This window comes from Jatropha curcas, chromosome 10, assembly GCF_041381405.1.
Source record: "Jatropha curcas cultivar XTBG-Jc1 chromosome 10, XTBG_Jcur_1.0, whole genome shotgun sequence".
NCBI lineage: Eukaryota > Viridiplantae > Streptophyta > Magnoliopsida > Malpighiales > Euphorbiaceae > Jatropha > Jatropha curcas.
In genome coordinates, this window is record NC_143160.1 from 7,851,235 (window position 1) to 7,873,069 (window position 21,835).

At 33.1% G+C, this 21,835-nt stretch overlaps 4 protein-coding genes across 5 annotated transcripts; all 4 read left to right on the forward strand.

The window, feature by feature from the left end:
• The first annotated feature begins 493 nt into the window (after positions 1–493).
• Positions 494–7,640, forward strand: LOC105641941 (Metal-dependent phosphohydrolase). Its single transcript, XM_012226598.4, has 8 exons — positions 494–899; positions 1,687–1,811; positions 5,451–5,488; positions 6,201–6,311; positions 6,403–6,482; positions 6,919–6,955; positions 7,035–7,076; positions 7,186–7,640. The coding sequence occupies exons 1-8, from the start codon at positions 543–545 to the stop codon at positions 7,269–7,271; spliced, it is 876 nt and encodes a 291-aa protein (XP_012081988.1). The 5' UTR covers positions 494–542; the 3' UTR covers positions 7,272–7,640.
• Positions 7,641–11,621: 3,981 nt separating this feature from the next.
• LOC105641943 (proline-rich receptor-like protein kinase PERK9) lies at positions 11,622–17,891 on the forward strand. Of its 2 annotated transcripts, none has more exons than XM_012226600.4 (9): positions 11,622–11,907; positions 12,225–13,639; positions 14,005–14,418; positions 14,509–14,595; positions 15,425–15,495; positions 15,578–15,654; positions 15,776–15,923; positions 16,681–16,842; positions 17,409–17,891. In XM_012226600.4, exons 2-9 carry the CDS (start codon positions 12,493–12,495, stop codon positions 17,592–17,594), a joined length of 2,292 nt encoding a protein of 763 aa, XP_012081990.1. In that variant the 5' UTR covers positions 11,622–11,907; positions 12,225–12,492; the 3' UTR covers positions 17,595–17,891. The 2 variants fall into 2 exon arrangements, with proteins under 2 accessions (XP_012081990.1, XP_020538098.1); XM_020682439.3 differs by having other exon boundaries at positions 12,310–13,639.
• A 142-nt stretch (positions 17,892–18,033) lies between these two features.
• LOC105641944 (uncharacterized) lies at positions 18,034–19,524 on the forward strand. Its single transcript, XM_012226601.4, has one exon. It carries the CDS (start codon positions 18,583–18,585, stop codon positions 19,243–19,245), a length of 663 nt encoding a protein of 220 aa, XP_012081991.1. The 5' UTR covers positions 18,034–18,582; the 3' UTR covers positions 19,246–19,524.
• An 825-nt stretch (positions 19,525–20,349) lies between these two features.
• LOC105641945 (Calcium-binding EF-hand family protein) lies at positions 20,350–21,293 on the forward strand. The gene has a single exon (XM_012226603.4). It carries the CDS (start codon positions 20,550–20,552, stop codon positions 21,054–21,056), a length of 507 nt encoding a protein of 168 aa, XP_012081993.1. The 5' UTR covers positions 20,350–20,549; the 3' UTR covers positions 21,057–21,293.
• Positions 21,294–21,835: the final 542 nt, after the last annotated feature.

Sequence of the window (21,835 nt, forward strand, 5' to 3'; positions counted from 1 at the left end):
ATTGTAGATCCTCTCATGATGTTAGTTAACATTTGTTTTTTATATTAAGAGCTTGTAGTTTAGATTATGATGGTTATGGAATTCAATAATCACCTTTATATTGTTAAAATTTATTAGATATCCAACCATAGATAAATTGAAATAAAATAATTAATACTATCTTTAATTTTATAAATAAAAGTATTATTTAAATAAAAAAATTAAAAACTGTGAAATTTAACAGAAAGTTGAGTAGAACAGAAAAAAATTGTCAGAAATAGTATTACTAATTCGGTTTGCAAGTTAAATTTTTAGGTAAATTGTATATTGGAAACAAATTTTTAGCCAATTTGAGTCCGAAGAAAAGAAAAACGTGACTGTTTGTAAGTTGCACGCGCGAACGTGCTGCGTGAGAGACATATTGCCGTGTTTACAGACCCGAAGCTGCAGAATCTCGGTCTTTAGAGACAGATCAGCAAAAATCGGACTTCCTGAATTCGTTTCGTGTCAACGCAGACCACTAAATTATAAAAAAAAAAGTAGAAAACAAAACCGAAAAACGCATGCCTTTTTCTTTCTCTGTCTCCGTCCACAAAAGCCCACGAGCATTTTCTTTTCTTTTTCCTTCGATCTCAACAACAACAATGGCGGTTAATCCATCGACTCACTGTACGCCTCCACTGGGTCGGTCTCTAGCTCCTCGGTCGCCACCTCTTGCCGCCTTCAATCGGGCGTCATCGCTACTCACTTCCTTAAACGAAGCTTCGTATCCTAGAATCGTCTCGGTTCGTTCCCAAATGCCTAGTTCGGATGGGTTTGGGCACATGAAATCCATGGTGGAATCTGAAGCTCTAATTGGATCATCTGGTGCGTCTTCATCATCCGCGATTGATTTCCTCACATTGTGCCATCAATTGAAGGTAAAGAACCACAATGCTTTTCTATTCTTTCTTAGTTGCCCAACAAAGAGATTGAATTTTGGCAAAATGAACATTTATGTGTGATCACTTTGCCTAGAATAGAAAGATGCACTTTGTTTTTTTTTTTTTTTTTTTCCGAATAATAATCTCTCAGTAGTATATGAAATTGGGTCTACCAAAGTCTATATAACTTTTGGTGTAACCAAAGAAATTTGATGATATTGTCTTCTGATTAATGCATGCACAGATAAGTTTATTGTTGGATTGGTTTTGATTGCATTAGAAAATAATACAAGCCTTCAAACCCTTCTTTGGATATGCTGGAATTCAAAACAGTTGCTTTTGTTTTTTGGTTTCATTTCATTTTTATTAATGATAAAAAAGTGGATTTCGGTTCCCTTTTAATTGTATAAGAAGGTATTTTAGATAATGGGAATTGGAAAGACATGCTTTCAATACCTATTTTTATTTCCACATGGGGACTAACCATTAGGAATAAGGTAGGGGAATGGGGAATGATTCTCCAGCTCCACATTTTACATCCCCAATTCCTAGCAGTAACCAGACAGGATGATTTCTCTCTGTTTATACCACTGAGTATAATGGTTGTTCTGTTCATGAAATGGAATGTTACAATAACTGCCTAGATGTATAATTTTTGTTATTTATATGATCTACAATAAGCTTTGTGTGAAATGTATATAGGCCTAAATTCATTTTTAGTGAAATAACATTTGGAAGTAAAAAAGGATTTCTAACCTCTATCCGTCTTTCCTCTCTTGTAAAGACAACAAAACGGAAGGGATGGATCAACCATGGGATAAAGGGTCCTGAATCAATTGCTGACCATATGTACCGCATGGCATTGATGGCTCTCATTGCGGGCGATCTTCCTGGTGTGAACCGAGAAAGGTCAGACTTTGTCATGTCATGTCAATGTCTATTCTTTTAATCATTTTTGTGACTTCCATTATAGGCATCTAAATTTCCCTATTATATCCGTTTATTATATAAAAATTAAATTGGCAGTGTTAATTATGACTGACATACAAGGCACTAATTATGCATTTGGCACATGTATTGATCTTATGGGATCCAGTTATGTATTAGTTTAGAGAAGTTATTGATCTCTTAGTTTATCAGCTAGCTAAATGCTACACATATTAAATATTTGTGATCTTTGGATTTATTAACTGGCTTTTTTGCATGTTAGAAGCTATTTAATTTAGTTTACTATTGAGCACACCAAGGCATAGCCTAGTGGTAAGTGCATATACGAACTGGCAATAGATCCAAATTATAATTCCTCCTTTAATACTAAAAAATAATAATAATAATAATAGTTTACTTTTGAAATGTGTAGACATGTGTGTAGCAAAAAAGTTTAGGGTAATTAGTTCTCAACAATAGGAATAGAATTGGGTGTTATGATTGGAACAATATAAAATAATTGGTTTAAAGAAAACTTTAGAATTAAAATTCTGAAGTTTTGAAAGAAAAAATGAAAGAAAAAATGCAGCACAAAAACTGACTATTGTTGTCCTATTTATAATAGTTAGGACAAGTCCTTATTCTAGATTGAAAAATTTCCTAATTAGTTAATTAACTTACTTCGTAAGAATCCTAAAGAAAGATAAAGAAGGAAAACCGAAAAACTTCCTAACTAATTAACATAATTTATTGGAATCCTAAATATATATATATATATATATATATATATATAAAGAAAAACTGAAAACTTCCTAATTAATTAATATAATATACAGGAATACTAAATAAAGAACGAAAACTAAACTTTGTAATTTAACTCGGATTGTTCTGCATCCTCCTCAGGTCAAAAAATAACTAGGCTCCAATGAGAGAAGTTTATATATATAAGCATAGTTGTCAAATCGAGAATCAAAAATCTTTTTTTTAGAATTGAGAATCAAGTCGAATAGTATAATTCAATATAACTTTTCAAAAATTAATTAAAAATAAATATATATGCATTTAGGAATATATTTCTTATTAATTTTTATCAAAAGATACTAGAAATTTTATTGCAAATAATATATTTATGTAAATTTCAATTCCAAATCATATACTAAACACAGAATGGAAGAGAATCTAATGATTTATGTAGTTGTCAAGTTCAAAATATTGAACTCGCTATCTATCTACATAAATAAATAAAATTTGAAGAATTTGTTGAGACGACGCAATTCTAAAACATTGGTTTGCATAATAAATTATTGATAATATCATTAATATTATTATTGATGCAGTGACTTTATTATTATTAATCATATTAATAATATTTTTTTAGTTTTTTAATAGTTAATAAAATAAATTATGTCATCAATATTTTGAAAATATTTTAACTTCTTTTTTTAGTATGTGATAAAACGTTTCAGTTTCTTTTAATAATTAATGAAATTAATAATATCATTAATATTATTCAATGTAATAATTAAAATTATAATATAACTAATATCTATATATGAATTATAATGAAATTAATAATATCACTAATTATTTTTCAAGTTTTTCCATTTTAGAAGAAATTACTTCTTTTTATCCGTATCATTTTGCCTTTTCATTTCATTTTTTTAATTTTTTGATTGTTTTGTAATTCAATTTTCTTTAGACATTGATGAAGCTGGAATTAACATCGTTTGCGATATTAGAATATATTTCAGTTCTTTAATAATTAATAAAATTAATAATATCATTAATATTCTTTCAAAGTGTTTTAGGGTTTTTTATCATAAATAATTTAATTAATAATATTAATAATATAATTTTAAATTAGTAAATAAAATAATTACATTATTAATATTTTCAATTTTTCCAGAAAATTGTCATTAATATTTTTTCAAATAATAAAAAAAAATTAAATATCAAAGCAACGCTTGGCTATGTGACTAGTTATGTTAAAATTTTAAACCAAAAACAAAGTAAAATTATCAAGCCATTAAATTTCCTATCCAAATCCATATTTGTTGATTATCATTTTCAAATTCAATCCATTAATCATTTTCATCTTCTAGTACAACTATATCCCTTGCTCTTTTTCCTCTACATTGACTTTTCTACTTGTCTTATCGGTTATAAGAATTGTTGGGCATGAGATTCAACTCAAATTATAAGATTTGAATCACATGAATTGTAAGATTCGTGCTCAATTTCGATCCACTCATAAGATTCAAATTGTTCAGCAAGAAAATTGAATCAGATCATACGATTCAGATCGTGAATTGTAAGATTTTGATAGCACTATGCATAAATCATAAGAATAGGATCAATTCATCTAAACTCTTATTCAAAATACCACGTGCTTAAAGCTTTTGCGAGAGCAAACACCAATAGCCATTCAAATAAGCCATCCTTTTTTCAAACGAGCAAAGTTGGTTCAAAACAATGACTTTTACTTATTTGCACTAGCCTTCTACTAATTAGGTATGTTACTTGGATATGTTATGGAACCTCATGGGCTACTTGCATCGGCCAATTTGGTTGGTTTGCTAAAGTTTCATTTAGAATGAAATTAATTGCATGATGAGCATCTTTTAGTGTAGGGATGTTTTTGGCAATTCAATGCTATTAATATCAACAAGCAAATGCTTTTTTGAAGAATAACAATTTTTCTTTATTTCTTCGCTGTTGTGAGCATTAAAACTAAAACTTCTTTCTTCTTTTCACTCTCTTTAGGATCATTAACATCCATCTATGTTGTTCTTTCCATTGCTACTTTTCTGATCTACTTTAGTAGTGGCATATTCATAAAAATCAGGAATTTAAATAGTAAATCACCAATCACTCTTCTAATCTACTGCATTTGGATTTTTCATGAATCGTTTATATACTCCTTTATGTATTCTTATACATAGTCAAAACCTCCTTCTGGAAACTTAAAGAGATTATGCATCTTCCGGCATATCAATTTGTGCTTTCACAGATCCCTGACGCTACAAGGCTTGTACAACCTGGTCAGATCCTCAATTATTCTCGGCATCTCAGCAAATGTATTTGTTGGCGCCTCGACCAACCATAGTTTAGAAATAGAAAAGAAAACATCCTACATTAATTTTCAATCTTTTGCACTTTGATACCACTTGACAAAACAGAAGAGTTTTAAGGCAATTATTTCTCAATAACTAGGGCTAGAATAGGGTGATGGTGATTGGAACAATATAAAATAATTTGTTTTTAAAGGAAACATTAGATTTACAATTTTGAATTGGAAGAGAAAAATACTATACAAAACTAATTCTAGATAAAAAACTATTTCTAGTTAGTTAATTAACTTACTGTATAAGAATCCTAGATAAAGATAATGAAGAAAGACTGAAAAACTTTCTAATCAATTAACATAATTTATAGTAATCCTAAATAAAGAAGGCAAAATAAAAGAACTTCCTAATTTCACTTGGATGCTCCTGGATGTGATGAATTAATTGTTACTCCTGAAATAGTGTTTTTCATTCAGTACTGGCAAATGACAAAAGCAAAAATTTCATCCTTTTTATGGCAGTTGCTCATTGAATACCTTTGTCCTCATTGGAACAGGTGTATAAAGATTGCAATTGTGCATGACATTGCGGAAGGTATTATTTTGATTTCTTGTAGTTCCTTAAGTCCTAATATGATTAACCTAGTATGTTATTCATATTAGTTTGTAATTTAGGAAGATGAAATAGATACAGTTATAGGTACATGGGTGGAGAAAAGTCTTAATCGTGTAGCTAAATTTTGCTCTGAATCCGCAGTGACAAGTTAAAGTTGCCTTTTTAAAGCATACAGCTCTAATTTCTACTTGAACCATTTTGACTACTGCACCAGAAATATATCTTTTACCAGATTGTAAAAGAAGACTAAATATTGGAAAACTCAACTGTGGCATATTTGGTTTATGAGCAAGTACAAGGTGGTTCTTTTGCTTGTAATTGGCGGCAAACTGCTGGGTCAGGCCTAAAAGGTGTTAAATAGAGGGAGAAAGTCGAAGCAAACGATGTTACAAGCACCACACTGCATATCCAAGCATAAACATAAATTTTTCAGAAAGCAAGGGCATGTAGATTCTACAGGTTTATGAATGTCCTGTTACTACAGAAATTTGTTTTATTTATATATTTTAATAACGAAAGGGAAACTTGGTTGTGGGATGGAGGGGTTAGGGGGTACACCCAACAGCAAAACCATAATAGATTGATAATTCCAAATCAACTTTTGTCTTTTCTTTTTTCTTTTCCCTTGTACATTTCTACTTGTTTTTTCCCTTGATATGCTGACATTTTGTTGGGTTTTGAACTTTGATAGCTATTGTTGGAGACATAACACCATCTGATGGTGTGCCTAAAAAAGAAAAAAGTAGACGCGAGCAAGCAGCTTTAAATGAAATGTGTGAACTTCTTGGTGGAGGAATGAGGGGTACTTACTAATCCTTGTTATCTCGGCAGATCTTAAATTGCTGACAGTTTTATATTTGAATTCTGTGTTACCTACTATTTTCAAATTGTAGCTGAAGAGATCAAAGAACTATGGGCAGAGTATGAAAACAATGCTTCCTTAGAGGCCAACCTTGTGAAAGATTTTGACAAAGTATGTACAAATGCCATTCAAGTGGAAAATCTCAAATTGTGCTAGAAAAATGTGTGTGGTTTAAATAATATTTACCAGTAGGCGTTCTTGCTATTGTTATGTGCAGTAAAATTTCTGTTGATATAGGATAGGCTTGAAGCTAAATGCTTTTGTTTATCATGATTTCTGTATACACTTGGAAGTGTTGACGGCCCAGTTTCACCCAAGATTTTCCATGATTAACATTAAGACCATCCTGTTTGGGGTGTTTATATAACCTACACAGAGTTGAGTTTCTGAATCCCTGCATCTGCTGTTCCCTTCACTTTTGATGCATGCAGCACCACATGATATGAAGTGTCTTGTTTTGTTTCTGCATTTTAATTTTTTTTTTTTTTTTGTGTGTATCCTTTACTGCATTGTATCCCTAGTAAGATTTTTACTGTCTTGTGTTTAGGTTGAGATGATTTTGCAAGCATTGGAATATGAAATGGGTAAGATTTATAAGCAGTTACCTACTTATTATGCACGGGAGCTATGTTCTCCTTCTCATTTATCTTCTTGTTTTTGCAGAACATGGAAAGGTTTTGGATGAGTTTTTCCATTCAACGGCAGGTAAGATCTACATTTGTTCATCCCAGCAGAGTATAGCTGAAACTGACTCTTTAATCTTACTTGATCAATAATACCTACTTGCTCTTATTTTACAACTCTTCTTTTGTAGGAAAATTTCAGACTGAAATAGGAAAAAGTTGGGCAGCTGAAATTATTTCAAGAAGAAACTCTAGATTGGCTGGCAAGCTACATTGATTGTATGGTTTGGCCACAGTTTCCATCTTTCTGTGTCGTAGGGCTAGTCTCTTTTGCTACTTAAGACTTCCTCACTTCAAACACCCTCACATATGGTTGCCAAGGTAGGCCCTTGATTGCGGAAACTCTAGCTTGTAAGTGGAAGCATCGAGTTGCTTATCATAATATAACCAAAGGTTCAGATTTTTGAAATCCTTTTGTAGCCACTAACAAGATCTCCACATAATTGTACTAGGGCCTGGGTAGTGTCTCACACAGTAACTTTAGCATTTGAAAGACAAATCTAATAATGGATGTTTTTGGAATACACAAGCTGATGCTTTTCCACCCTCTCAATTTAGCAATAAGCAATTTTTTTTTCTTTTTTAATTGGGACTTCTTTATATAATACTGGTTCCCACATGATGTCTAAAATATCTGTTTGCAAGGTTTGGGTCTCCAAGAAATTCATTCGAGAATTTGTGCTTTTCTTGTTGCATAAATTGACTGACAAGTGAAAATCAGCTGTTACATTTTGTTATTAGAAAATTGGTTAATATACTTGAATTTCAACTGTGGATAAATTATAATTAGAAATATCAATTTCCTATTAAATCCAATCTACTTACTTCTCGGATCTTTTTGACCACCATAGTTTTTATAAATATCGTTATTTTAGCGTATTGAGCCTTGCTATCAATAAAAAAAAAAAAAAAATACTAATTATCTCATATCTGTAATGTGGCAAAAGAAAAAATATAGGGTATTTCTGTGGCTTAGCTCCCTATGTGGCACAGGGCTCAGTGTAAGATTTTGTCCATGATCCTCTTACGTTTTCTAAAAGTTGATCTAAGATCTAAGAATGAAGTGTCTGAAAGTCAATATATGCGTAGACTTTGGGCTATTGAATTGACCCAATGTAAAGTCAGCCCTGAACCCTTTTTCATTTTTGTGAAATATATGAGTCGCTGGTCAACCCATTTGACTTTTGATGATGTACTATTACAGTTATCACAGGTTGCTTAATAAATGAACGTCCATCCTCTCTTTTCTTATCTCCTTCGCTGCAAAAATACGAACGTAGCTCTTAACCAACGGTATAGTTGGTTGATGGGAGAGCATTAATTTTCAGCTCTGAAGTATTCAACTCTGGATCCTTGTAGAATCTAAAAATACAGAATCTTCGACACGACGGTATATGCTATATAAAATAAAATATTTTTTGTTAAGTCTTCTCCATTGTTTGAGAGGTCACCGGTGAGTTTTCTCACTGTATATTAAAGTATGATTTATATATTCCGTCTGGCTATTTTTGTTTCAGCTCTGTAGTATCTATAAGGTAATCAATGTAATGAATATTCCGTTTTTTTTCTGTAAAATAACTTGCTGAAATTATTTTTATCTTCGAAAAATATTGTTCAAATGATTTATTTTCCGTTATTTGGTTGTAATATTAAAAATTAGTTAAAAATATTAAAATTTTTATCTCATTAGACCATAAAAATATTAATAATAATAGAAATTTTATAATTTAAAATTTTTATTGTTAAATATGAAAATAATGCAAAAAAAAATATAAAATATGAAAGCCACCAGTGGCCGGTGGCGGTGGTCGGTGGCGGTGGTCGGTGGTAAATAGTGACTAGTGGTAGTGACTATAATGATTAATAAATTAAAAAATATGAGATTTATAAAGTTTGTTAATATTCAAAAAATGTTTTACTCTCGCGAGAATGGAAAGTTGTTTTCCTTAAAAATAGTTTAATTTTCCTTTGATCAGAAAAATATTTTTCATTGACTTATTTTCCTGAACGCCCTAAACAACGGAAAATTATCCTGCAAATTATTTGCTGGAAACAAAACGGAGCCTAAATCACCCTAAATTATAAAATATTTCTTCATTTGATTGGATTACCTTTTATTTCATTTAATTATTTTAATCTCAATAATTTTCTTCATTAATTTGTCATTGAAATTTAAAGAAAAAGAAAAAAAATGATAAAATGAATTTTAGGCAATTGTGGACAATAACTATTGTGTTTAGTAATTAATAGAGATAAAAAATTAATACTTACTAATTTTCTATGAGCCATAGATAATTTTAGACAATTGTAAAAATAATTATTGTGTGTAAAATTTGAAAAAAAAAAAATTCTTCAATGTTATTTAAAGAGATAATTTTTCACGAAATAACTTGTAAAAAATTACAAATGAAAATGGAGCCATAGTTTTCGAAAACTGGTGTATAATGCATTTCAGCATTTGCTTGCATTTTGTTAAATGGACTGTGAACCAGTTAAAGCGCACGTGCAAAGTCATATTCATTGTCGGACTGTCCTTTACTTTTAGCCTCACCGACACCATTAAAATTTTCCTACACCCAACCCTATGGTTTGACTCCTTTGATAGTCCAATTTCTTTTTTCTTTTTATTAAATTTTTGAACAGTTTTTTTTTTTTTTCTATTTTCAGAATGTACTTTTTTTTTATTTATTCATTTTTATATTTTTCTTTTTATGCATTTTCTTTTATTTACGCTCGAATTTTTTGGCGTGCGAAATTAAATTTAATACAGTACTCTATCGTGTACTGTTAATTTAATGTAATGATTACAAAAAGAATTTATGAGAAGCTAAGAATGATTATTGATTTGAAGTTTGTTTATCAATTATAAAAAAGAGAAGTTAGATTTATCACGGGTTGCCAAATGCCAATATTCTTTGAATAATTGGAGAAGTTGTCTACCATTTCACCAGGCATTTCTGCTTCTGTAGACCCCACCGTTTAATGCCTATTGACCACCACCAGATCTTCATCTTCACACGTATTTTTCTCTGTCTAAGCACCACACTGGAAACAAACCCTCACAACATTTTATTCTTAAGGGTATTATTTTGTTCTTTTTTTTTTCTCAATAAAATGATAAAATACCCTCTTTTAAATCTAAAAATGGATTGATCTATACAATATGTGTAAATAAATATTTATAAAAATCAATTTATTTATTTATTTATTTATTATTATATCTTAAATAACTCAAGTGCTGATGCATGCTTAACTTTAGAGATGAGCTCAAATATTGGTTTTATATAAGATGAAGTTTATGTCACATTCACTCGATTATAAAAGGATTTTTGAAGCAAACCATGTGAATTCTTTTAAAAATATTTTCAAATGCATAAATTTCTAGGTAATCTATAATGCTAATAACGTGATTTTCATATACTAGTAGACTTCTAAAATAATAAAACCTTCCTTTTCTGAACATTCAATTAATAAAACTCTTCAATAATAAAATTATTTTTTGTTAGTTTAAAAAAAATAAAAACTTATGGACTTACTTGAAAAAAGTATCATTATGGTTGTGTTCAGCAACAAGTAGCTTTTAGCGCTTTGATTAACAATTAATTTTCGTAGTATTCAGAAACATAACATTGATAAAGTCCTCTATAACATTCAGTTTTTTAGCATTTTACTAAAAAAGCTGCTAAAACAAGTAATTTTATCTAAACAATCATATATCTATATTTATATTATCACATGTTATATACTCTTTTACATCATATGAGGTAAGAATTGATTCGTTCTAATCACAACAACAATTTATCATTTGCTTGCCTTTGTTTTTATTAGGAATTCAGAAAACAAAATTAGTAACTAGATCCACCAAGGCTACAGTCTACATTGATCTGTTTCTTTTGAAAAATTCAAAATATAACAGCAACATGCATTAATTTAATATAAAAACTGTGCTGAAATTTGGATTTATTATTATTATTATTATTATAGTTGAGTTTGAACTTAGGGCTCCAAAAGAAAAGTCTACATAAAGAGACGGAAAAAAAAGGATTTATTTATAATAAATAACTATTAATTTCCCGATTTAATCATCTCTTTTTATTTAGTAAATACATTCTAAAATTTAACTTTGTTAAATATTTAGTCCTTCATCCACAAAAATTTCATTTTTATTATTAAATGATATATTAAATAGTAATTCAAATATTAAAGACCAGATAATTAACTATTACAGAATATTTAACATCTACAATGACATTTTTTGAACTAGAGTATTAAAAAATTTAACGTGGTTAAATTTTAGGGACTAATTAATATATATGTCAAATAAGATGGGGTGAAATTGAAATTATGATTAGATTTGAGATTAAAATATTATTTACCTTTTCTTTTTGCCAGAAGACAAAATTATCTTTTGGTGAGGTGAATATAATATTTGTTTGAAGATCTTAGTAAATTATTTTCAATCTTTGACACATAACGTAAAGAAATAGTATAATTTATTAATAATTATTAATATTAGAGTCTATAGTTTTGGATGGTCATCTACTTGACGTTGCCATGAAGCAACTGTGCTTAAAAATGAATCTTGAATATTATATGATAATATTGATGATTATATCATTTTTTTATCATGTTCATATTCAAAACAACACAATCTGATTATTCTTTCTTTCTTCTCGTTCTTTGAGGGTCTCTGTCAATATTCAATACTTCATTGGATTTGGGACCCCACAATCCGTGTTCCTGTAATTTCCTATGCTAGAAGAGAGAGAAAGGTTCAAGAGCGAGCCAAAATTGTCTGCAAAATTCAAAATAATCCAGTAATGACTTCAATGTTTTTCTAAAACAAGATAAAGGTAAGACTTTTTTGGGGTTTTGGTGTTTGGGTTTCCCTTTACAGTCATTTGTTTGATAAAAGTTTTGAACTTAGATACATTGCTACACTGATACTAGTAACAGTAGGGGTTTCTTCATTATAAGTTTATAGATTAATTATACTCTGATTCTCTGAATTTTGTCATCTTTGTATTACTAAATTTGCTTAGTGAATTGGGTTTGAAGTGGGGTTTTTTGCTTTGGTATTGATTGTGGTCTGATTTTTAGCACAAACACTGTTATGCAATCTGGCTTTCCTTAGAAACCGTATTTACTCAAAAGCCTGAACTTTGATTAGGGTTTTGCTCTAACTTAGCTGGTGAAGGTTGTCTGAAACCAAAGAGGTTACTGTATTCTAAAGAATGAAGGTTTGGTGATTTCAGGCTTCTTGGTTGGTGAAGTTTGGTGACTCAGATAATCTATCTATTCTAAAGTTTTGACTTTTAGTTTCAATTGAAATTGATCATTGGGTTCTGATCAAAATTTTGTTTCTGCACTTGAATTGGTATGTGAATTTAATGACTTGAAAGTTGGAAGTTGGCCATCTTAGATTTGATAATATATTGATGGCTACAACTTCACCCCCAAATTCATCCCCTTCTGCTGTTCCACCAGCTGCAACCACTACACCACCACCACCACCATCCACTGCTAATTCTCCACCCTCCAACTCTACTCCTCCACCACAGTCTTCCTCGCCTCTACCAGATCCTCCTGCAACTTCACCACCTTCACAGCCCAATGTCGATCCTCCTGACCCCCCTACCCCTTCTCCTCCATTCTCCCCACCTCCTCAATCCTCTCCTACTGGAGGAGCAACTCCTCCTTCCAGTTCAACAACTCCACCACCACAACCACCACCGGCGGCACCACGTCCTCCTCCTACAGCTTCACCTCCACCGCCTACGGCTAATGCTGATCCTCCAACTCCTAGTCCTCCTCCACCACCACCACAATCAGCAAGTCCACCTGTGAGCCCACCTTCACCACCAACACCATCTGATCCCCCAAGTTCTCCACCACCACCATCCAACCCACCTAGAAGTCCTTTGCCACCATCATCAACACCACCACCACCGACAAATTCACCTCCAACAGCATCACCAAATCCACCTCAAAATCCACCGCCACCATCGGAGCCACCTAAGAATTCACCACCATCTCCACCATCATCTAAGCCACCTGAAAATTCACCACCACCATCACAACCACCTAGCAACTCTACCACCCCACCACCAGTAACTGTGCCACCTCCCAGAAGTTCACGTCTTCCTCCAGCATCAATTCCACCTACAAATTCACCTCCTCCGCCCGCACCAGTAGCCCCTACTCCCAGAAATGCGCCTTCACCTCCTCGAGTAACATCTCCACCTCCTTCTCAACCAACACCTGCACCATCAAATGCAACTCCAAGAGCATCACCCCCATCACCAGTGATAAGATTCGTTCCACCTCCTTCACTCAATTCTCCACCATCTTCTTCTCCTTCATCATCTGACAACAATACTATTCCTAGTGCACCAGAAAGTTCAAATCTACCTAGTGGGGGCATTGGCACGGGGGCTATAGTGGCTATTGGTGTGGCAGTAGGTATCATAATGCTCAGTCTTGTTGGTTTGGCTGTCTGGTGTGTGAGAAAGCGGAGGAAAGCGGCATTGGGACTCAATGGTGGTTATATTATGCCATCCCCTCTAGGTTCTTCCTCAAGATCAGGTACTTTCTTAATCAGCATTTTCAGCATTGTTTCTTTAGAAAATTATGAACTTGTCAGATGATATCATTAAATACAGAGAACTGCCTGGGATGTGTTCTCATACTCTGATATAAATTTTGCAACCTGAAATGCTGCATATGACTGATTATCGAATGTTTATGAGGATATTGTTGCTAATTGTTTGATAATTAAAGAAGGTTATTCTAAACCTCTAGATAGTTAATTCTCATATTAAAAACAGAACGTGGATGAAGCTTGTTGATAGCTTTATCAAGATGGTAATTTTCCATGTTTTTGGGCATATTTGCAATTGAAGAGATTGTTGATAAGAAATTTGAAGGTTTTTTTATTACTTTGTCTCCAGACACAAATTTCACAAAGACACATTCTACAACAGCTCCCCTGATGGGAAGTGGTTCTAGCACCGATTTTGTTTATTCACCAAGTGAGCCAGGCGGATTAGGCAATTCAAGGTCATGGTTTACATATGAAGAACTACTCAAGGCCACTAATGGATTTTCATCCCAAAACCTTTTGGGGGAGGGAGGATTTGGTTCTGTATATAAAGGTTCCCTACCTGATGGGAGGGAGGTGGCAGTAAAACAGCTTAAAGTTGGTGGAGGACAGGGTGAGCGAGAATTTAAAGCTGAAGTTGAGATTATTAGTCGAATACATCATCGCCATTTGGTTTCACTTGTGGGTTACTGCATCTCTGAGAACCGAAGATTGCTTGTATATGACTATGTACCTAACAATACCCTTCATTTCCATCTTCATGGTAAAGTTACAACTTATATCTTACATTTGATGGATAAAAATTCCATATGGTTGTTTATTGGTTATGTGTGTTGATTATTACATTTTATAGGGGAAGGTAGGCCGGTTTTGGACTGGACAGCTCGTGTCAAGATAGCGGCTGGAGCAGCACGTGGAATAGCTTATCTCCATGAAGATTGTAAGTTTTTTTTTCATTTCTTGAGTTTTGATCTTAGGTGAAATTCAAATTCACAATTATATCCCTCAAAATTAATTGAAGATGCTATGCGCCTGTTTTCTTTTACTCCTCATCAGCATGTCCATTTCAAAATTATGCTGTCTGATAAAGTGGAAAAATTGTTCAATGATGTTCTTTTGCGTTTAAACTTCCAAATATTTCCCGCAGTGTACACTGAGCATGTTTTCTTCTTTTCTTTTTTTTTTTTTTCTTCCCTTTGGGATTTAAGCTTATTTGATGAAGATATTTAATGATTAAGATTCTTCTCCTCATCATTTTGAAATGACAGTTTTCCCCTTTTCTTCTTCTTTCCTCCAATTTTTGTTCTTTCAATTTCTGGTTGACCAGGGAAGCCCAAGATCTCCATGGTCACCCTCGTTCATTTCCAAATGCTATGACCCAACTTTAGAGGGAGGGGGGGAGGGGGAACCATTCCATTGGATCTAGAATATGAGAATGGATAGAATTCTTGCTCGATCAAGTCTCTAATTTATCCTTTTTTATGGGGCATAAACCCTTTAGGTGCCCATCATTTTGATCTTCCCCTCTATAAAATGGGTTTTTTTTTTTTTTTGTTTTGTTTTGTTTTTTTAGGAGAGGTGGGGGGCAAGAGAAAAGAAACATCTATCTTTATTGCTAATGAAACTTATCAATCATGTAATGCATAATCATTGACACTTTTCTCCGCTTGACATTATGAATGATGCCACAATCCTTGTGCTTTTGTAAGCTCTTGGTTTCAGTCATTATAGGTAGCTGTTACTGATTTCATTTATTTTTATACATGTAGGTCATCCTCGGATTATTCACAGGGATATTAAGTCATCAAATATTCTTTTGGATAACAACTTTGAAGCGAAGGTATGACTGTTTGACCCTCTTATTTATGCATTACTTGTTTCATGTAGATTATGTTTCAAAGTTTCTAGATTTTACTTTGTAGGTTTCGGACTTTGGGCTTGCTAAGCTAGCTCTTGATGCAAATACCCATGTGACCACACGCGTCATGGGGACTTTTGGGTAGGCAGTATATCTAGTTTTCATTTAGATTCCCATTACTGCAGGACTTTCTGAGACTGAAGGCAGATATGGCTATGTGTATATAGATCAAAATGTTTCTAATATTTGATTGTTCATACAGATATATGGCCCCTGAATATGCGTCAAGTGGCAAATTAACAGAGAAATCTGATGTATTCTCATATGGAGTGGTGCTTTTGGAGCTGATCACTGGACGGAAGCCTGTGGATGCATCCCAACCTTTGGGTGATGAGAGTCTTGTGGAATGGGTAAATAACTTGATGTCAAACTTCTTATTACTATTTTACTGCTGAACAACCTCATCTTAATTTCCTATGTTATATAACCACGCATAAATGATCCACTTCACGAATCTTTGCTGCTGAAGTTGAAAATCTCTTAGTAATGCACCCTTAGGTTTAGTTTGAATAATTCATTCTTCTGTCATTTGTGCTATATTCCTTTCCTGAATGCTCAATTTTGTTTGGTGCAAGAATTTGATGTTGATGGTTCAACTCTTATATTAAAATCATAGTTACGAAGTGATAACAATGGGATGATCTTCTGCTAGGTTGAATACAGGCTAGGAGAAATAAAATGCTGTAGAAACTTATTTCCTAGCTTCCTATTTACTTGTATTGTGGTTTGCATACAACTGGTATATTATCCTTTAATATGTGTTGGCAGGGTTTCTTCAAAGTGTTATGATCCTGCAAGGACTCCACTTATATAAATGTTTTTTTAATTGAATAATATATCTCAATCTGAAAAATGAGAAGGGCTGTTTCTGTGTCTGTGTGTGTGAGAGAGAGAGAGAAGGGGGGGGGGGGGGGTGAGAGGTGGGGGGACCCATTTGCTGATAGGCAAGTTGCTAGGCCTTGTATTAAGTTCAGTGGATGATGCAAACTTCTAGATATGGAAGGAAGAAAACGTAATTGTGAGGTTAAACAATGGTATTGAAATAAGTCGATTTCTGCACTTATCTGAAGTTCATTTTTCATCATTTACCCACTTTTTTTCCTTCAGGCTCGGCCTTTGCTTGGTCATGCATTAGCCAATGAGGAATTTGATGGCTTGGTAGATCCAAGGCTTGAAAAGAACTATGATGAAGGTGCAATGTTTCGAATGATTGAGGCTGCTGCTGCCTGTGTGCGCCATTTAGCTGCCAAGAGGCCACGGATGGGACAGGTACTTGTATATTTCATTAAAAAACATCCCCATGTGTAGAGATGGCCATATTACGGTTCCGGGAACCGGAACCGTCGGTTCGAACCGGTCCGGAACCGTAGCTGGAACTGGGCCGAGCCGGAACCGGAACCGGAGAATTCCGGTTCGGTTCTGGTTCCAAATTTTCTGGAACCGGAACCGGCGGTTCCAGAGAACCGGTCGGAACCGGACTGGAAACGCCGGTTCCCCGGCCGGTTAGAACCGCCGGTTCGAACCGGTTCGAACCGGCGGTTCTAGCCAAACTGTCAGGTTTTTTTTTTTTTTTAAATTTTGTTGTGAAATCTCTTAATTATGTTCAAGTCTTTAAAAAAATAAATTTAATTGAAGTATTTTTTAATTTTTTTAGGTGTATCTTTTAATTTTTTATGTTCAAATATATATATTTTTTAAAATCAGTCTTCAAAATTTAAAATTTAAAATTATGCGATTCGCCGGAAAACCGATCGGAACCGTCGGTTTGGTCACCGTATCGGAACCGGAACCGGAACTTTTCGGATATTTTCCAATATTTTTCTTTTGCTTCTCAGATTGTTAGAGCTTTTGATAGTTTAGCTACTGAAGATCTAAGCAACGGAATGAAAGTTGGGGAAAGTGAGGTATTTAATTCAGCACAACAATCTGCAGAAATTAGATTATTTCGAAGGATGGCATTTGGTAGTCAGAATTACAGTACAGATTTTTTTACCCAAGGTAGCTCAGATAATAGAGGATGAATACTAGCAGAAATGAATATATAACAGTAGGGTTTGACAATTAACAATAGAGCCTTGTTCAAGTTCAAGATGATTTAGTTGGAATAGGCCTCACCTATAGATGTACAGAGTGTGTATATCTGAAAACTTTCTCATCTTGAATTGGGACTTGACTTCAAACCCTCATTTACTACTTACTAGGTCATTTTAGCTTTTGCACATAAAAAAATGTGATATTCTTTTTCTTGTAACTAGCTCGCACAAATTTTGTCCTTACAAATCTTATTATGTTAATAAAACTACAACGCAATTTTGTTCTTTTCTTCTTTACTTCCAGGACTCGTGCCATTATCAGGCATTTGAGTTGGGTTTCTTCTTCTTTTTTTTTTTTTTTTCCTGATTTTGTATAACAGTTTTTTGAAAATGGTAAAGTTTTCCAATCATCATGTACAAAAATATAGAATGGAAACAAATGATTCATAATGCGAACTCCGATTAATTTGTGATTAAGGCATAGTTGTTGTATGTACATAAACAATTCGTGAAGCCATAAATTACTGTGAGTAATTTAACTTCAGGTGAGGATCTCAGAATTGCTATCTGCAGGTTTTAATTCTTCTGTTATGATCTTACCCACCAGAGAGCTCAGTTCCAAAAACATCTCTAAAAATTTTTCTTTAAAGGCTCATATCCTCCACAGATACTGTCAACTCGACCAAATGAGTTACGACAACTCGGCGAAGAGTAGATGGAGAGAGAATTTTTGCATATGCTTTGCAAGAATCTCAACTAAATGCTTTATAGGGAAGAAAGTAAACAAGTTCTTTGAAGACATACTCCAAAACGCAGAAGGCAAGCTTTGAAGTCATCCAAGTAACCTCTCAATTCCCACAAAGAGTGGAGTTAAAGAAACAATAATACGACAACCCATGTTTCTTTGCTTCCAATATTATATTATCTCGAATGATCCCAGCAAAAAAGCTACGCCTGCAATTTTCAGGCAACACAAATGTGCAATCTTTTAAGCCATTACCAATTATCACCCTCTTTTGCAGCCCTGCCACATATAATTTCTATTTGCTTTACCCTTTCTCCTACCCTCCTCAGAGGACAAGGAACTTATTCCTTGTCAAGGCATGACTTTTATATATCATTTCTCTTTCTCTCTATCATCTCCTTTCTCCTTCCATCTACTACAGCCATGGAAGACCTGAACATGCTCGCCGCAGATTGTGTAGTCATATCCTGCTGTTGCCAATGCTTGATATTTCAACTACTCATCTATTTCTTTCTTCAACTTCCTCGCAAAATGTTTAGGAAGACTAAAGAATATGCTTTGAAGAAATTTCGGATTCGGTATAGAAAGAAAGGAGAGAAGGGAATAAAATCATTTGAAGGTAAATTTGAGGATGGGTTTGTTGAACTCCAAGAAGGGTCTATAACAATTCAAGTAGAAGATTTTTATGGAAGAAATGGTTTTGGAAGTGGTTGTATGGAGGAAGTCGAGAGAGTAATTGGAGAATTTTCAAGAAAGGGAGAATTTGCATTTGGAAGTTTTTGGGGTAGAGGAGGAGGATCTTCAACATGTGTAGCTAAACAGGAAATTGATTTTAGACTTGTACAATTTGAATTAGTTGAAATAGGTAATAATTCTTTTAGATACTCAAATTGATCTTAGCCAAATGATGAGTTCTACTGATAACTTATATGAACATAATTGGTAGCTTAGCTCCATTTGATTACAAATGGGATTTCGGTTTTCCCTGCCTAGATGCTGGTCAAGCAAATGTTCTTGTTTTCCTTTCTTTTCTTTCCTTTTCTTTTCTTTTTTTTTTATTTTTTTTGGTCTAACAACAATATGTTACTAGTTTAGCGGCAAGTGTATATCTAGGGATGGCAATGAGACAGAAATATACCAGGTTTTCTAATATATACTCCCTCCATTTTACAATTTTAATTTTAATTTCTTTTTAAATGTCCCAAAACAACAGTTCTATTTATTTAAAAAAAAAAAAAATTGAAATACCCAATTTCTGCATGATGAGGTGCTAACATAGAAATAAAGAGAACTAATAGTATATGCTATTTGACTTTTAATGTTTGAAAGATTCAAATTCTGCATGATGTATGAATAAGGAATTTTCTCAAGAATTTTATTTGATTTAACATGCAAAATTATTAACTAGTCAAACACTCCATGACATGAAAATTTCAAAATAATTGAAAGATTAATATTATATTTAGAACCTTGACCGCACTAAATTCTTTTTATTTATTAAAAATTTTTGAAAAAAATAAAATTAATATCCTAAATTAATTAAATTATACTTTTCTCCGTCAATAACAAATGAACTAAAATTCCCCCATATAATTTGTCAAGTCAATGGAAGCAATGCAATAATCTAGCAATCAATTCTCCTTGAGACAACTCATGACAATCCACCAAATAAACATTTTTAGCTTTTTTTTAATTTATTTTCTATCTTTTAATGTACAATTACAATTCATTTATGAATCAACAATACCCTGTTAATTAGATTTGGTGGATCCTTCCATGATTGCCTTAATGTTGATGGTAAAGGTGGAGGCTGTAGGGCCAAAAGGTGTCCCTCCCCACTCCCTTAATAACTTAATTATTAATCATTAATGCTAAGATTATATCTAAATTAGTAAGTAACAAAGCAAATAATGCCCCAATGATACCCACCAACCATAGGTCTCATGAGGGTTCCCAACCTTATCAAATATAATTATACTCCAATAAATGGACGCGCTTTCATTTTGAACCATTCCAAATTATAAGAGAACAACGAAGGAGAAAAAAAATAAGCCCCACGTCTTCAACAAACCAAAGAACCAATTACCAGAACTCAAAATAAAACCATTTCCCTTCTTTAACTTTAAACCTTAAAAACTGAAAAACAATCTTCCATTGTAATTTCTTTTTCCTCTTCTCCTTCATCACCATTACATTTTATGGCCATAATGGCTACCCTTCAATCCAACCAGCTCAGGCAGCTCAAAGACATTTTCCGGAGGTTCGACATGGATTCCGATGGTAGCCTAACCCATCTAGAGCTCGCTGCCCTTCTTCGCTCTCTCGGCCTAAAACCTACCGGTGACCAACTCCACCTTCTGCTATCTAACATTGATGCGAATGGAAATGGGTACGTAGAATTTGATGAATTGGTAACTGCTATATTGCCAGACATGAATGAAGAAATATTGATAAATCAAGAACAGTTAATGGAGGTCTTTAAATCATTTGACCGTGATGGTAATGGGTATATAACTGCCGCTGAACTTGCAGGATCCATGGCTAAAATGGGTCATCCTTTATCGTATAAAGAATTATCAGAAATGATGAGAGAGGCTGATACAAATGGAGATGGTGTTATTAGTTTTAACGAGTTTGCTAATATCATGGCTAAATCTGCCACTGATTTTCTTGGTTTGGATATTGCATGCATAGTCGACGTATAGCTGCTGCTGTTCTTGGGGATGATGAAGAATTTGCAGAAATGGTGATATTGGATGGTGATAAAGAGATGGTTTACATTGATTCTGTTTTTTTTCTTTTTGATTTTCTTGTGTGTGTTGATATGTAATTCTTGATGAGGGTCTGTTTCTTGATAGGATTTGATTGAAGGAGGAGAGCTGTATAATTAATGACCAATATGCATATATGAAATAAATCAATCACACACTTGATTAATATTATGATTATCTCACTTGAATTTGTTATTATTCTGGTGACTTTTGTTTTATTTGACATGAAAATGACTTTGAAAAGCCTAATTAATTAGTTTTTCCATTGTCGTCCTGGTTTACACTTGTATCTGATCCAGCATTTCAAATTTGAATGACCATATCCAGTTCTCAAGAAAGGTTGCAGCATATTTGTTTCCTGTGTAAAATGGCAGGTTATTAAGACATGAAGCATCAAGACTTCTCGCTTATAAGTTATAATAACTAATTTTTGTTAGTTTTCGGATTTTCCACCTGCCAGAGGCAGAACTAGAAATTATTTTTGAAATTCTTAAAATATTTTATAGTTTATAAGAGCAAAATGTTTTTTTTTTTTTTTTTAATTTCTAGAGATCAGGTTCAATCCTGTCCATGATTATTCTCATATCCCATCCCATTTGAGTGTAAAACTAATTTCATTTCGAAATTCATAAGTATGAGTTTTTTTTTCATATATCAAACTCGAGTTATAAAGCCAGTTAGCAAAGAAACCATCTATTCATCAAATTTTCAGA